This window comes from Narcine bancroftii, chromosome 9 (genome assembly GCF_036971445.1).
Source record: "Narcine bancroftii isolate sNarBan1 chromosome 9, sNarBan1.hap1, whole genome shotgun sequence".
NCBI classification, from domain to species: domain Eukaryota; kingdom Metazoa; phylum Chordata; class Chondrichthyes; order Torpediniformes; family Narcinidae; genus Narcine; species Narcine bancroftii.
Window position 1 is genome coordinate 122437095 of NC_091477.1, and position 16377 is coordinate 122453471.

At 45.5% G+C, this 16377-nt stretch overlaps 1 protein-coding gene across 3 annotated transcripts in view; it reads left to right on the forward strand.

Moving 5' to 3' along the window:
• The first annotated feature begins 268 nt into the window (after positions 1–268).
• Positions 269–16377, forward strand: part of LOC138742756 (eukaryotic translation initiation factor 5A-1) — a 29492-nt gene continuing 13383 nt past the window's right edge. The window contains exons 1-3 of one of the 3 annotated variants that reach the window (XM_069897604.1): positions 269–469; positions 5669–5838; positions 10271–10375. In XM_069897604.1, coding sequence (XP_069753705.1) covers positions 271–469; positions 5669–5838; positions 10271–10375 — 474 coding nt within the window. In that variant the 5' untranslated portion in view covers positions 269–270. The other 2 variants (XM_069897603.1, XM_069897605.1) reach the window with 2 other exon arrangements.

Consider the following 16377-nt stretch of genomic DNA (forward strand, 5'->3'; position numbering starts at 1 on the left):
ATAAGGGAACCTCAGGGTTACATGTGTCCCCTTTGACATGTGAACCCCACGCTTTCTGCAAGGAGTTTGCATGCTCTCCCCGGGTCTCTGTGGGTCTCCCCTGGGGGCTGATCCCACCTCCCATCGAACAAAGCCCCATCGCCCCGTCTCCAGGCAGGAGCAGTGATTGGCCCGTTCACACCCCGCACGCGCCCTGGCCCAGCAAGTGCGCATCCTCCCAGGACGAGCGCCGCGCCCTCCGCGCGCGTGCCCTCAGCGTGGGCAGGACCCATGCCCCCCCCCCACGAGGGCGAGCTGACGTCACGCGACGCCCACGTGGGTGCGGCGGGCTGCAAGTCATCGCTGAGGGCGGAGCCCCCGCTGTCGCTCGCGCGAGAGAGAGAGAGAGAGAGGAGGGGGGGGGGCGGCGCTGGTGCAGTGCGAGGTGGGGCGCATGCGCGGCGCCGCTTTCTCTGCGGACCGTTAGCCGGTGAGGCGGGGGTTGGTTGGGGGGGGGGGGCGACACGGGCCGGGCCGGGCCTGCCGGGCCTAGCGGCGGGCGGGCCCCCAGGAGCAGCGTGGCTCAGGCTCCTGCCCGAGTAGGCCTGAGGGCCAGCTCACCTGGACTGAGGTGGGGGGGGGGAAGGGGGACTGAGGTGGGGGGGGGAAGGGGGACTGAGGTGGGGGGGGGAAGGGGGACTGAGGTGGGGGGGGGGAAGGGGGACTGAGGTGGGGGGGGGAAGGGGGACTGAGGTGGGGGGGGGAAGGGGGACTGAGGTGGGGGGGGGAAGGGGGACTGAGGTGGGGGGGGGAAGGGGGACTGAGGTGGGGGGGGGAAGGGGGACTGAGGTGGGGGGGGGAAGGGGGACTGAGGTGGGGGGGGGAAGGGGGACTGAGGTGGGGGGGGGAAGGGGGACTGAGGTGGGGGGGGAAGGGGGACTGAGGTGGGGGGGGAAGGGGGACTGAGGTGGGGGGGGGAAGGGGGACTGAGGTGGGGGGGGAAGGGGGACTGAGGTGGGGGGGGGAAGGGGGACTGAGGTGGGGGGGGGAAGGGGGACTGAGGTGGGGGGGGGGAAGGGGGACTGAGGTGGGGGGGGAAGGGGGACTGAGGTGGGGGGGGAAGGGGGACTGAGGTGGGGGGGGGGAAGGGGGACTGAGGTGGGGGGGGGAAGGGGGACTGAGGTGGGGGGGGGAAGGGGGACTGAGGTGGGGGGGGAAGGGGGACTGAGGTGGGGGGGGGAAGGGGGACTGAGGTGGGGGGGGGAAGGGGGACTGAGGTGGGGGGGGGAAGGGGGACTGAGGTGGGGGGGGGGAAGGGGGACTGAGGTGGGGGGGGAAGGGGGACTGAGGTGGGGGGGGAAGGGGGACTGAGGTGGGGGGGGGGAAGGGGGACTGAGGTGGGGGGGGAAGGGGGACTGAGGTGGGGGGGGGAAGGGGGACTGAGGTGGGGGGGGGAAGGGGGACTGAGGTGGGGGGGGGAAGGGGGACTGAGGTGGGGGGGGGAAGGGGGACTGAGGTGGGGGGGCTGGGGAGGGGGCTTTAATGGTGGGGGCTGTTGACTGGGGGAGGGGGCTTTGGGGACAGGACTTTGGGGAGTCAGGACTGGGAGAGGGAGTGATGGGGGTGGGAGGTGGGCTTTGGGGTTGAGGGCTGAGGGAGGGGGCTTTGGGGAGTGGGGACTGGGAGAGAGGGCTGTGGGGCTTTTGGGGGTGGGAGAGGTGTCTAGGATGTGGGGGATGGGGACAGAGGGTGAGTGGGGGGCTGGGGAGGGGGCTTTGACGTGGGGACTGGGAGAGGGGTGTGGGGGAGGGGACTTTAGGGGTGGGGGCTGTTGACTGGGGAGGGGGCTTTGGGGACTGGGACTGGGGGGTGGGGGCTGTTGACTGGGGAGGGGGCTTTGGGAACTGGGACTGGGGGGTGGGGGCTGTTGACTGGGGAGGGGGCTTTGGGAACTGGGACTGGGGGGTGGGGGAGGGGACTGGGGGGTGGGTGCTGTTGACTGGGGGAGGGGGCTTTCGGAACTGGCACTGGGGGGTGAGGGAGGGGACTGGGGGGTGAGGGAGGGGACTAGGGGGTGAGGGAGGGGACTGGGGGGTGAGGGAGGGGACTTTAGGGGGTGGGGGCTGTTGACTGGCGAGGGGACTGGGGGTGGGGGAGGGGACTTTAGGGGGTGGGGAGGGGACTTTAGGGGGTGGGGGAGGGGACTTTAGGGGGTGGGGGCTTTGGGGTCTGGGGAGGGGGCTTTGGGGTCTGGGGAGGGGGCTTTGGGGTCTGGGGAGGGGGCTTTGGGGTCTGGGGAGGGGTCTTTGGGGTCTGGGGAGGGGCTTTGGGGACTGGGAGAGGGGTTGATGGGGGTGGGAGGGGGCTTTGGGGAGTGGGGACTGGGAGAGGAGTGTGTGGGAGGGGAGTGGGGACTGGGAGAGGAGTGTGTGGGAGGGGAGTGGGGACTGGGTGAGGAGTGTGTGGGAGGGGAGTGGGGACTGGGAGAGGAGTGTGTGGGAGGGGAGTGGGGACTGGGTGAGGAGTGTGTGGGAGGGGAGTGGGGACTGGGAGAGGAGTGTGTGGGAGGGGAGTGGGGACTGGGAGAGGAGTGTGTGGGAGGGGAGTGGGGGCTGGGGCAGGGTGCTTTGGAGGGTGGGGACTGAGGAGGAGGCTTTGGGAGTGGGAGAGAGTGGGTTTTCTCAGGAATGGGAGGGTATAATTGGAGTAGGTGGCGAGGTGCCAACATGGCTGAACTGAGACAGTTTGCAAGTCTTGCCTGTCCTATTCCAAATGCTGAGGCATAAATATTTTAGTGCTGTAATAGCTGTGGTAATCAATGTATCTGGCTCTTTGGGGGTGGGGAATTCTGTAAATTTGACATGAATGTTTTCATGTTGTCTTGTAATATGTCGGAAGTCTGATTTAACCTTTGAAGGTTTTGCAATGAGGTGTTGTAAAAGTTTTTAAGGTAAGAGAGTGGCAGTAGAGGATGATTAAAATTTTTCCTGCAGTGCATGCAATTCTGATCAAAATTAAGGAGCAATGGAAGCAGATTGGATAAATGTTTCCAAAAGAGTTCTCAATAAGGCCTCAGAAAAATCAGTGGTAATCTATGCTTTTCAGCGTTCTAGTTATTGCTGCAAACTTTGATATTGCTTTGGATTTTGTTGTAGATATTCATTGTAGATCCCAATTAATTCGAGCACTGTGAATTAATTGATCATGGAACTGATAGGGACACTAGTTTGCCACAGTACCCGACATAGCAGGCAAATTGGACAGCATTTGCCTGCTTATTTGACCATTTTCCAGCCAAACCTGACTGGATTTTCCTGGCTCTCAAATGAAGTTGGACTTGATGTTCATCTGCTCAGTTATAGCTTCCTTCAAATCAGAAATATCTCGTGGCTTGACCCTTCTATCCAGGCATACTATGCCCCCCTCCCCACTCATCCTTGAGCAACCTGTCATATCTAAAATGGATGCCCATCTTTCCAAGGACTCTATTTGATATGGTTCATCAAATCTGCAAATTGAAACCTTTGTGGCATGGCTAATGGCCTTGACCTATCCATTGATTTTTGTAAAGAATGGCTACATTGTCCTCTAGTCATTCTAGGGTGATACTCTTTGGTGGGTTGTGCTTTGATTTTTCTCCATTTGTAATCTCCAGGGTTTATTTGGCTTCAAGCATTCGTAAAATGGTAAACGGTCACTTTTCATCGTGACCCCAAGTTCTATTCCCTATCCCAACCATCCACAATAGATGTAAAACACGAAGATCTGCAGACACCGTGGTTGAAGTAAAAAAAACACAATGCTGGAGAAACTCAGCAAGTCAAACAGTGTCCTTTATATAGTAAAGATACATAAACGATGTTTCAGGCTTGAGCCCTTCAATTTTCAACAATCGATGGGCAAAATGCAGACAGGCTTCTCTGATACTGTATTATGAGCTGAAAATTCTCATGGTTTCCGATCCTTGTACTTTTGCCCTTTGCTTTACCCCTCTGGAAGAACCAGAGTGCCTAAATCTTGTTTGATCTTGAGATGGGCCTTTGAATACCATTAATTTCGTCTTGCTTTTTCCTGAACATCATCTGTCAGCCCTGTCTTCATCCTTGGCTCTGATACCTTGATGACTCCATTGGTGGCTGGCTTCTCTCACTTCCACTGTCAGAGAGACCATCCAAAATGTATTGCTTACAACCCAACCCATGCCAGTTCTATTGGAGTCGTACAACAGAGCCATTCAGCTCACCACACACATGCCAGCCATCAAGTATCCCATTTATACTAGCTTTAATGCAGTCTGCTGGAAGAATAGGGTATCAATGGGAGAAAAACAGTGGTCGGCGTTTTAGGCCAGAGGCTGGATGACAGGCTCCTGACGGAAACGTCTACTATTTTTCTTCAACTTGCACTGCTCGACCCGCTGAGTTCCTCCTGCAGAGTTTGTTTAAGCTTGGATAATAGCATTTACAGCCTTCTGTGTTTCCAATCTGTGCTCATCCCATTCACCAGCATTTGGCAGAGGTGCTCCTTGAGGTGCCACTAAAAGAGCCATCCTGTACTACATGGCAGTGTGTTCCAGATTCCACTGGGTAAAAACATTTTCCTCTCATCCACTTCTCACTTTCAACCTCTCTTTTTAGCTGTCTCTTTTTGAAAAGTTTCTCATTATTCCCAATCTATGTCCTACTTGCTTTCCTTTGTTAGACTCCAGATTTATTGTCAGAGTACATACATGATATTACATGCAACCCTGAGATTTTTTCTGTGGGCCAGGCAGAAAATTGGTAGTGCAAAAAAAAACTGGACACAGCATTTACATGTAAACAAGTAAAGAACTGTAAACCGATAACCAATGTAAACAAACTACAATGCAGAGAATAAAAAAATCAATAAAGTCCACAAGCGTCCTTAAAAGATGTCTTCCTATTGAGGAGTCTGATGGTGGAGGGGGAGCAGCTGTTCCTGAACCTGGTGGTATTAGTCTTGTGGCACCTAGACCTCTTTCCTGATGATAGCAGCGAGAACAGAGCATGTGCTGGGTGGTGTGGATCTTTGATGATTGCTGCTGCTCTCCAGTGGCAGCGTTCCCTGCAGATGTTCTTCATGACGGGGAGGGTTTTGCCCGTGATGTCCTGGGCTGTGTCCACTATCTTTTTCAGGGCTTTACACTCGGGTATTGGTGTTCCCATACCAGACCGTGATGGAGCCAGTCAGCACAATTTCTACTACACATCTAGAAATTTGCTAGGGTTTCTGGTGTCCTATCAATCCTCTGCAAATTCTTAAAGTGGAGGCATCGTGCTTTCTTCACGATGCCATTTGTGTGTTGGGTCCCTCCTCTGAGATGATGACTCTCAAGAACTTAAATCTGCTCATCCTCTTATCCCCCAATGATCACTGGATTGTTAAATTCTAAGTATTCTTTTTCCCTCTTTCTAAACATTTCCATATTGCTTTAGATGTCCTTTAAATGTCTTCTGAGCAGGCTCCTGGTCATTCACTCCTTTGGTTCCTGATATGGACTATGTTAAAGCTGTTTTTATCAGCTATCAAAGAACCTTCCGATGCTCCCAGCTTGTTTTTGATTTTTCTGGGTGATATTTTACAGTTTATATTGGAGCTGGGTGGTTAATTTGACTTTTGCCAGTATTGCCAAATGTGTTAATCCTTCTCTAATGTCTCACTAAACCAGGAACCATGGACGACAACCTGGATTTCACCACTGGAGATGCTGGTGCGTCTACTACCTTCCCTATGCAGTGCTCTTCTTTGCGCAAGAATGGATACGTGGTTCTGAAAGGCCGTCCTTGCAGGATTGTTGAGATGTCGACGTCCAAGACTGGCAAGCACGGGCATGCAAAGGTTTGTGCTCCTCATTTAGTGCCTCAACTTCTGGCTTGGTGTTCTCCCAAGGCAAGAGGCAGCTGGTTTTATGATGTGGAGGAATATCCTAACCCCTTTGCACAGATATTTGACCTGCAGTGTTGGAGTTTTTAAGTGATTTTTTTCTTCTTCTGCTCTCTGCAGAAGTATTCATGAATAGGTTTTACAGCTATTGAAATAATGTGATATTTTTGTGATTGATCGAGTTGAGCAAGTTTATATGGCTCCTGTGGGATTTGCATTCTTAGCTTTAAAAAAAATCAATTTGAAATGAAGTTTATTCATTTAAAACCAACATTTAAAGCACCAAAGAAATCTGATATGCCACAAAGTGCTAAATGTTTGGCTGTGGGTTCAATATGCAGCTGGTGGTACAATGAAAAAAGTACAATCATATTTAGGATATATTTATTGTTAATTTAAATTTTTACATTTAGATGTACAGTAACAGGCCCTTCCAGCCCACGAGCCTGTGCTACCCAATTGACATACAGCCACCCACCCCCCCCCCCCATATTTTTTTTGAGGGTGGGAGGAGGATACCCGAGTGCCCAGAGGAAACGCACGTAGATATGGGAAGAACGTACAGACTCTTTACAAGGATTCAAACTCGGGTCACTGGTGCTATATCAGCCTTACACTAACTGCTACACTATAACCTCTCCCTTTTTAAATGTTTTCATTTGCAACACAGTAGAAGCCAATTCCAGCTATTTAAACCTGTGTTGCCAAATTACCCCCAAATTAACCTACAGCCCCATATGTTTTGGGAGTGTGAGAGGAAACTGGAATAGCCAGGGAAAGCCTACGCAAACATGGGAGAACATACAAACTCCTCACAGATAGCACCGGACTTGGACCCAGGTTGCTGGTGTGGTCACGTCAGTATATGGATGATAAGTTTCAGATGCAGGAGGAGAGTGAGAGTATCAGGATCACCCATGTGGCAGTGAGCCATTGAGGTGAGGTGGTCAGAGGAGTTTAGCTGGGTGGGGTTTGGGGAGTTGAAGAATGCATTGTTGTGACTAGTGAATAATAAAAGAAAGTGGACTTCACGGTGTGCTGAAAGAAATGAGTCAGTGTATTCTTTATTTGTTTGTAAGCTGTGGTAAATCAGTGCTCTTACAAATGGTGATCCCATGAGTTGACAGTACCTTCTAATTTAAAATGGATAGTGAAGAGGAGAAACCCCTTCCAGGAGCAGTTGGGGAGGTCAAACTAAAGATTCCTTCCCCTTTTTATTAATAATACACTAGTATGGTTACCGATCCTCAAAGTGCGTTTCACTGCCCTCAGTGTGACGTCTGAAGATGAGGTATGGCTTACTTGTGGAGGATCTTCCAGAGCAGATTGCCTGCGAAGTGGAGGATGTCTTAGTGGATCTGGATGGTAATCTCCATAAGACATGCTTAAGGTGGCTATTCTGCAGCAAACTCAGGCATCCAGGGAGACTCGTATTGCTCAATTACTAGCTGATGACAGCCTAGACAATAGGCAACTGTCACAGATATTGAGATGATGGTGCAGGCTAGCTTGAACAGATCCTGTTGAAGGCAATTTTTATTTTTGAAAACGGGTTCCTTCAATGTTTAACTCGTCATGTTCAAGACCATTTGGTGAATGTCTTTCGAATGTCTATGCTCGATCAGTTGGCAGATCATGCCAACCTCATTACGTCCATGCCCTCTGGGTGGTTCAAAAGTCCATTAACTTTGGGAGATGATGCTTTGCTTCCTTTCAACAATGTGAAGACTCTGCAATGAAGACAGAAGGATTGACTTCTTCCCCTAGTCAACAGGAGCAAATGAAACTGGAAAAACTGTTTTCTGGGCCTTGTGAAGAGCCAGCATTTTATCAGTCGAAGATTACTAAGTTGGTGCAGCAAATGGCAGCACTGACTACACAGGTCCAGGCTTTGGGCGCACAACAGAATTACTTCTGTCGTCCTAGTTGGAATCGTGGTGGTCGAGGATGTGCTAGAGGCAATGCATGACGTATTTGTTGGAAGCATCGGAAATTTGGTGCTGCTACCTGGTCTTCTCAGCCACCTTGCGACTTCTACAAATGGCAGCCGGAAAATGACAAGGCCGGGCAGTAGAGGCAACTGCTGCCCATGGACGCATCAGACACCGTCTTTTCCTCAAAGATAGTCTCTTGAGTGTTCAATTTCTTGTAGTTTTCTGTGCAGAGATTTCAGTGGTCCCTCCAAGCACGGAGGACCACAGATGTCCCAATATGTCATGTGTTCTTTCAGTCATGAATAATTCTCATTCAAACATATGGCTAGACAGAGGTCACTCACTTTGGATTTCTGTCTCAAAAAAAAACTTTTTGTGGGTTTGCATGGTTGCAAAAGTGGCAAATTCCATTTTGGAGCAGATTTCTTGTCACATTTTTCTTGGATTTGAAAAACAGCTGAGTCGTTGACCACACCTCTTGTATGTAAGTGAGCTGTATCTGTCGTCCCTCCAATGTTGTCGGCCACCTTACGAGCCTTCAACCTGGCTCCTGCCCTTTCTGAGCCTTGCTCAAGTGTTTCCCTCGCCTAGTGACCCCATAGTATTGTCACACAGACGTTAAACATATAGTAACCCACCATATAGAGACTCTGTGTCCTCCGATGGTAAAGCAGACTCCTAGATTACCCCTGGACTATTTTAAAATCGTGAAATCTGAATTCGACCACATGCAAGAGTTGGGCATAGTCCACAGATCTGGCAGCTGCTGGGATTCACAGTTGCACGTGGCTCCAAAAAGAACTCCTCGGGATTGGTGGCCTTGTGATTATCGTGTCCTGAACAATTCTACGTGCCTGACCGATTCAACATCCCCGTTTTACAAGATTTTTCAGCAAACTTCCATGACAAACATGTAAGATGGCAGTAATTTCATTACAGAAAGGATGATTGAGGCAAGAGCCCTCTTTCTGCTTGAAATCATACTGTGCTACATGAGTCTTTGGTTCTGAACTGGAAAATGTGATGAGGGAAGATGCAAGAGTATCATTTAAAAGGCTTCTCAATAGACCAATGAATTTGAAGGGGATGAGATGTCTGACGTGCAAGTAGCAGTTTTTTTTTTGATTTGTACATTGGCGCATGCATTTGTGCTGGTGCTAAGGGGCTGTTCCTGTGCGTCGTGGCTATACCTCTTGGTTGAGGATGATGGCCTTTGTTCCGTTAATTCACCAAGTGAGGATGCTTGTACATGTGTTGTATGCTTATGTTGTTCAATGTATACTTGATGTTGCACTCCAAGAAACACACGATACTTCACAAATCAACCAACTAATTCAAATGGCATGGAAGCCAGGATGAGCTGATGGATTTGTTGCAGCCTTCGTCCGCCTTCACAGCCGTTGAGTTCAGAGTAACTTCATCCGCCTGTTCCACCGTTGACGACCTGTGCTGTACTGTTCTATGAATCAGTACTTTGGACGGTGGGCCACGTGCCCTCTCTAAATTATAGTGGGCTAAAATGTAAATTTACAACTTATAAAGATGGCTGCTGAGGGATGTTTGTTCTGGATATTCTGCACACTTCCCTATTGCTTCAGCTCATTCTACCAAAAAAACTGCTTTATAATTTAGAATTGTACCTTTCCTGTTGTATTCCCAAAAATCCACCTTAATTAGACATATGCAGCATTTTAAACATGTTGGTTATTGGAAATTAAGCATGTCTAGGTCATAGATGAAACAGAGACTACAGATGCTGAATTCATGAGAAAACAGGAAGGACTCAACAGGTCAGTAGCATTCATGGAATGAGATATTTGGGGTCAAGACCATTAAACTCAATAAAAGGGTTCTGATCAGAAATGTTGACTGACCAGTTCTGTGGATGGGTGCTGCCTGACCGGCTGAGACCTTCCAGTTTCTCATTTACTCAGGAATCAGCAGACCATGATTTTTTTTGTTGTTATTGCTGGCCTGCGCTCATTATTTTATGCATGTCCCCATTCTCTGAAGGGTTAGAAGGAGGGTAATCACTCATCAGTGATCCTGTTGAATGTTGGAGGAGGAGCAAGGGTCCTGTTACATTTATACAAGAATTCCTTTGATGTGCGTTTTAAGTTCAAATGTGGGTAACATTTTGGTGCACAGTAACAACTGATGTTTACCCATTTGATTTTCACCAGAATGTTCCAACAGGATTTAAAGCATTACTAGATTGTTGTAAATTTTCGCTGATGTGTAAAGATTGTCAAATTAAGCCCAAAAGTACAATTACACATTTTTTCCTTTCAAAATTGGCTTGCATCTCAGGAGAGCCCCAAAATAATGAAATACCAGGAACCAACTTGCTTACTTTGGGATGGGCTTAAGAAGAAAAACATTGGCCCTACAGTTTTTTGATCCTGATATCTGGTAACAAGGGAGAGAAATAACTGGACATTATATTTTTACAGGTTCATATGGTTGGTATTGATATATTCACTTCAAAGAAGTATGAAGATATCTGCCCTTCTACCCATAACGTCGATGTCCCCAATGTCAAGAGGAACGAGTATCAAGTAAGCTGCCATGAGTTATCCCAAAGTCCTGTGCTTACTTGCCATTGCTAGCATGGTCCAACCTTATCGGCCTGCTACTTTAAATTTAGACATGCAGCATGATAACAGGCCATTTCGGTCCATGAGCCCGTGTTTTGTTTTTTGATATTATAACAATTATAGTTACTGCATCAAAACGGTTCGAGACGGGGGGGGGGGGGGTTCAAAACAGAAGGGTCGAAGCAGGGGCGTCAAAACGGGTCAAATTATAAAAAAAAAGAATGTTTAAAAGGCATTTGTACAGGTCGTTGGACAGGAACATTCTAAAGAGATACAAGCCTAATGCTGGCAAATGGGTTGATGGCCAGTTTCTATGCTGTTTCCACAGTTCTGTGAAAACACGGTGCAATATAATGCATTCAACAAGCATCGCCAAAGAGGAAAGCTCTAAAGTAGCGCAGAGCAGATTCATCAGGTTGATTCCTGGAATTGTGTGTTAATACATGAAGAAAAGTTGAGCCCATGCCATTAGAGTTTAGAGGCCTTAAATGATTTTATTGAAATATGAACCTCTGAGAGGTGGGTCAGGGTGAATGCTGTGAAGATATTTTCTGTGGTGGTTGCATCAAGAACTCATGAGCATAGTTTTGGCACAAGACATTGCCTACTTCATAGGGTCATAGTTCTATTGATGTAGGGCCTTCAGTCCATCACATCAATACTAATCATTATGCCTTTTTGTACTTGTCGCACTTCTCTGCATTAATTCCATATCCCTTTATTCTTTACTCATTGTTCTACTTGTCCAGATAACTCTTTGGGTGTCCCTGTTGTTGCTGTTCCTGTGGCTAAAGTGAATGTAGGTCACCTGGAAGATAAGAAAGCAAATTAATATTGGTTAATGTGGAAATAATGAGGCTTTGAACAGTCAGTCTGTATGTCAGTCTTCACCATGGAAGATGTCTAACATGACAGAGAGATGTTAAAGATGTGATGGGAGGTGAGGACCTCTATTCAGAAGTAGTGCTAAGCGAACTGGTGGGTATGAAGGTGGATAGGCCCCTGGTCCTGATGGGGTACACCCCAGGGACTGGAAGAAATGGCAGAAATTGGAGCAGATGCATTTGATATAATCTACCAAAATTCTCTGGACAGGTCCCAGCACGTTGGAAGACTGTTTAAGAAAGTATGTAGGTAAATGGCAGGCCACTATAGGCCAGTTAACTTAATGTTTCTAGTTGGGAAAATGCTCGAGCCTATCAATGAGGAAGAAGTAGTTAGATACATGGATAGAAATTGTTTGTTCCATCAGGCAGGCACAGCATGGTTCAGGAAGGCCAGGTCAAACATATTTGAGGATACAGGTACACGATCCTTTATCTGGACATCTAAAATCTGGAAAGCTCCAAAATCCGCCAAGTGGGGACCGGCAGCACTTGGGAGTGGATATGGCAGTACAATTTGGGTGGGCTTTCTGAAATTCGGAAAAATCTGAAATTTGGAACACACTGTCCCCCAAGAGTTCCGGATTAAGGATTGCGTACCTGTATAAGGAGTTCTGTGAATGTGTACTGTTTTCCAGAATGTACTTGGTGATGTGCCATATAAAAGATCTGTATAAGATAAGGATGCATGGAGTTGGGAGTAATGCACAGATATGTGCCACTTAACGTCCACGTGACGTTCTGTGAAACTGGGCGTTATGTAACGTGAGCGAGTGAACACCATATTACTGTATATACTTAGCAAAACTATATGGGATACTGAACTTATAATAAATTAAACTGTTTAATCTTTTTCACTTTTAAACTTTTATGTAAACACTTTAATAGCTGATATCATTCGCAATTTAACAGAGGATCAGGATCATCCACATCACTGTTCTCAATGGCCTCATAGTGTTCCACTGGAAGAGTTTCAGGGTTGAATAACCTACCTTTGATGAACTTTCATTCTGTAATTCCTGAAGAACCTGGCTGGAGCTCTTCTTCGAGATTTGTTGGCTTCTTCAGGAATATGTGTCTAGTGTTGTTTGCCTTTTCATTTCTTCATAAATTTCTTGATATGTAGCAAACACTGCATGAGCATCCCTCTCTATCAGTGAAAAACGTTCAGTGTTTGGGTCCATCTCTTCAGCAAGCTGTTGAGGTTTGCGAAGAATTTAGCTAACCCCTTAATAGCGAACAACTTCTGCACCTGTTCTTCTCCTTCTACAGTTCCCTTTTCCCTTGCCTCTCCAGTTCCAGTTATGTCTGCTACGTCTTGACCTCGCGTTCCCTAATTGGGATTTCTGACTGAATTCTATTATAATCCTATCGGACGATGGACGTATATGTGGTTGGACATTGCCCGATGGGATGCTAAGTGGTGCATACCTGTATTAGAGTTAAATTCCATCTGCCACTCCCATGCCCTCTTTCCAGTTGCTCTTCATCCAAGATAACCTTCATTGCTACCATGTATTGATTAGGATGATAATGAATATAAATGACAAGAGGAGAGCCAGCAACAATTCATGGTCACACACCTCTACTACTGCCATCTGTTTCCTGCTAGCTTGCCAATTTTGTATCCAACTGGCTAGTTCACCCTGGAGTCTGTTTTCTTTCCTTCAGAACCAGCCTACAATGCAGGACCTTGTCAAAAGTCCTTGCTTTAATTCATTTTAGACAATATCTACTGCCCTACTCTCAACCATCCTGCTTATCACTTCAAAATTGTCATTTGAATTTGTGAAACATGATTTCACGTGCATAAAGATGTTCCCTATTTTGTCCTTGGCTTTTTAAATGCAAATAAATCCTCCATGGCAAAATCTCCAAAATCTTTCCCTCCACTGATGATAGGCTCATCAGTGTTTAGTTACTTGGCTTGTCTCTGCTTTTCTTGAATAAGGCCACAACTTTTAGCTCTGCCCCAGCCTTTCCTGTCTCTCATCTGTGGCTAATGAAGATACAACAATCTGTCAGCAGGACTCCAGCAGTCTTGCTTCACCCAACATTCCAGCATGCACCTGGTCAGGCCCTGGGGATTATCAGCCTTTCAGGACCTCCAACGCCCCTTCTTGGTAATCGATGTGATACAACTGTTCCCTCACTGAACTAGTGTTAAATACAGATGAGAAATATTAATTCTGACCGTGGCTGTTTCCCTTTGGCTCCCTACGTGACTATGACACTGAGACACTGATCCTGAAATGGAGTTGCTCTCTGCCTTGCTGCCTCTTAATATATCTATATAATATTTTAAGCTTCTATCTTATCTGAGAGAGATAAATCATGGCCCCTTTTTGCCCCTTGTGCTAGCTTAATCCCATTTCTCTTTCTGTACTTCCTTTCTCTTTTTCAATCTTTTTATTAAACATTATAAGTAAACAATACATGAGGAGAATAGAATCCAGAATCGAACAGTAAAAACATACACGTCAATGTAAAACATGCAGCTCAGTTGAAATTTGTTAGTAGATTGATGGACTTGGATCAACCCCCCAATTTGGGCGAAAGTGGAGGTACATCAATTTATATTTCGATGGAATATGAATTTGTTGCCGGTATTAAAATATTTGTTAAAGGTCTGGACTAAAAGAAATATGATTTTAGGATCGCAAGGTAAATTATCAATTTTAACTCCATTATATAATGACCAACTTATTCCTTTTTCAATGTTTAATAATCATTTAAAGGGTTGGTATTCTAAGGGTATAAAGATAATGCAGGATTGTTTTGAGGAAGGACAGTTTCTTTTAATCAAGTGAAGGAACGATTTGATGTCTCTAAATTCTTTGTTTGTGTATTATCAACTTAAGAGCTTTGGTAAAAGATAATTATGGTAAAGAGATGAATTTACCCATATTGACAAAATTTGAATCTTTGACTTCCTTTATACCAAAGAAGAATTATATTTCAGTTATGTATCAAGTGTTACAAGATAGTATGGATAAACCGGAATGGGAGAAATCTAGGCTTAAATGGGAAAATGATTTAGCGTATATTTTTCCGGAAGATAATTGGGAGGACATGTGTTATGATAGGGTAACTAAAGTGACGAATGTAAGATATGGAATGATTAATTATAATTTTCTACATCAGTTATATTTAACTCTGGAGAAATTTAAAAAATATGGTTCTTGTTTTAGATGTGATGTATGTACTGGAACCTTTTTACCTGCTGTTTGGTCTTGTGTTAAAGTACAACCATTTTGGGAAGGAATTAGGTTAGTTTTGGAAAAATTATATAATATTAAATTACCATTAGACCCATCGATATTTTTAAAATTTTTATTGGATTATATGGTCTCTTTGAGGGGATTAGGGTTGGATAAGTTTCAAATTGCAATTGTACGCTTAGTGTTGTCTGTAGCACGAAAGTGTGTAGCGAGTACTTGGAAAGATAATATAGAGATTAATATAGAACGTTGGCAGAATGAATCGAAAGCTTGTACTATTATGGGGAAAAAAATACATAGAACTTGCATGGCAAGTTAGTAAGTGGTCTCCTTATTTGCAATATATGCATTTAGATATACTTTGACTTATTGTAAATTTTTTTAGTTATATCTTTGGCTCTCCTTAAGAGAGCTGGTGGGTGGGTGGGGTTTTTTCTTTTTTATACTTCTATAAAATTGATTTTGTTATTTTTGTTGTTATTTGTCTGTTTTTTTAATGATCTTTTAAATAAAGTTTTTAAAAAAGATCAATGTAAAACATTCTAACATATTGACCAATATTGGAATAGTCAGAAAAAAGAAAAAATGATTATTAAAACCCCATCTAACCTACCAAAATAAACAAGAAAGGCCGGGCAACCTACAATGGGTCAATACAAACTATTTATCTGGTCTTTACCAATAAAAAAAAATAAAACTCAAAGTAAAATTAACTCATGAGAAAAGTTCATAAAAGGATGCGAGGTCTCTTCAAACTTAACAGGTATCAAAAATGGCAACTTCTAATTTTGTTCTAAACTTAAACATGACACAATTTGAGAGAATCATGGCATCAAAGGAGGTGAATTAAGAGCTTTCCATTTAAATAAAATGGCTCTTCTGGCCAACAGTGGAGTAAAGGCCACAACCCGATATGTGGAGGTGGGAACTCGACCCACCCCGAACTAGAATTCCAAAAATAGCAGTCAATGGATTCGGTTGCAATCTCATACCCAGTATAATTTTCAGTCTTGAAAATATCTGTCCAATACAGAGCAAGACCAAAACGCGTGCATTAGGGTGGCCACGTGTGATTTACATCTGTCACACATAGGACTAACGTTAGGTAAGATACAGGCCCGTTTATCTTTCAATGTAAGAACCTGATGAACCACTTTAAACTGAATCAATGCGTGTCAAGCACATAATGAAGAGGTATTAACCATTCCAAAAATCTTTTCCCAAAGTTCCTCTGGGAGAAGTGACTGAGGTTCCAATTCCCGAACTCCTCTAATTTTATCATTAGAGCTCGATTGCAATTTGAATAAATAATGTAAATATTACCGATTTAAACCTCTGGGAAGGATTCAAATGAAAAAAAGTATCAACCAAATCAGTTTGATATGATAGAGGAAAGTTGGGTAACATCTTATTCATAAAAACTTCTAACTTTGAAATATCTAAAAAAATTATGACTTGAGTATTGTGGGGATACCACAGTAATGCCATTTCTACTGTTTGTGTGTGGCTGGCCCACCTCCTTGCTGATAATCCTGTGACTCCTCCCCTTGGAATTCCTTAATAAAGGCGGTTACACCCAAGTCTGTCCTCCAGTATGAACACTGGAATTGGCCCAGCAACATGAGTCCACGTTCAGTCTTATGGGACTAAAAGCTTGTCATCTGGCAACTTCCAGTCTTTTAGTGATAGTAATAGTGTATCAATTTTATTCCCATAACTTTTTTTATCGCAATGGACAAGTTGCTAAGGCCGGACAAGCTAGACATCAATCCACAATTGCCAAAGCCCCAGACCTATTTGAGCTCTGGCTGCTCTGTTTCAGCAGCTTTGCAAGTCTCTGCTTAAGTTGTGGGATCAG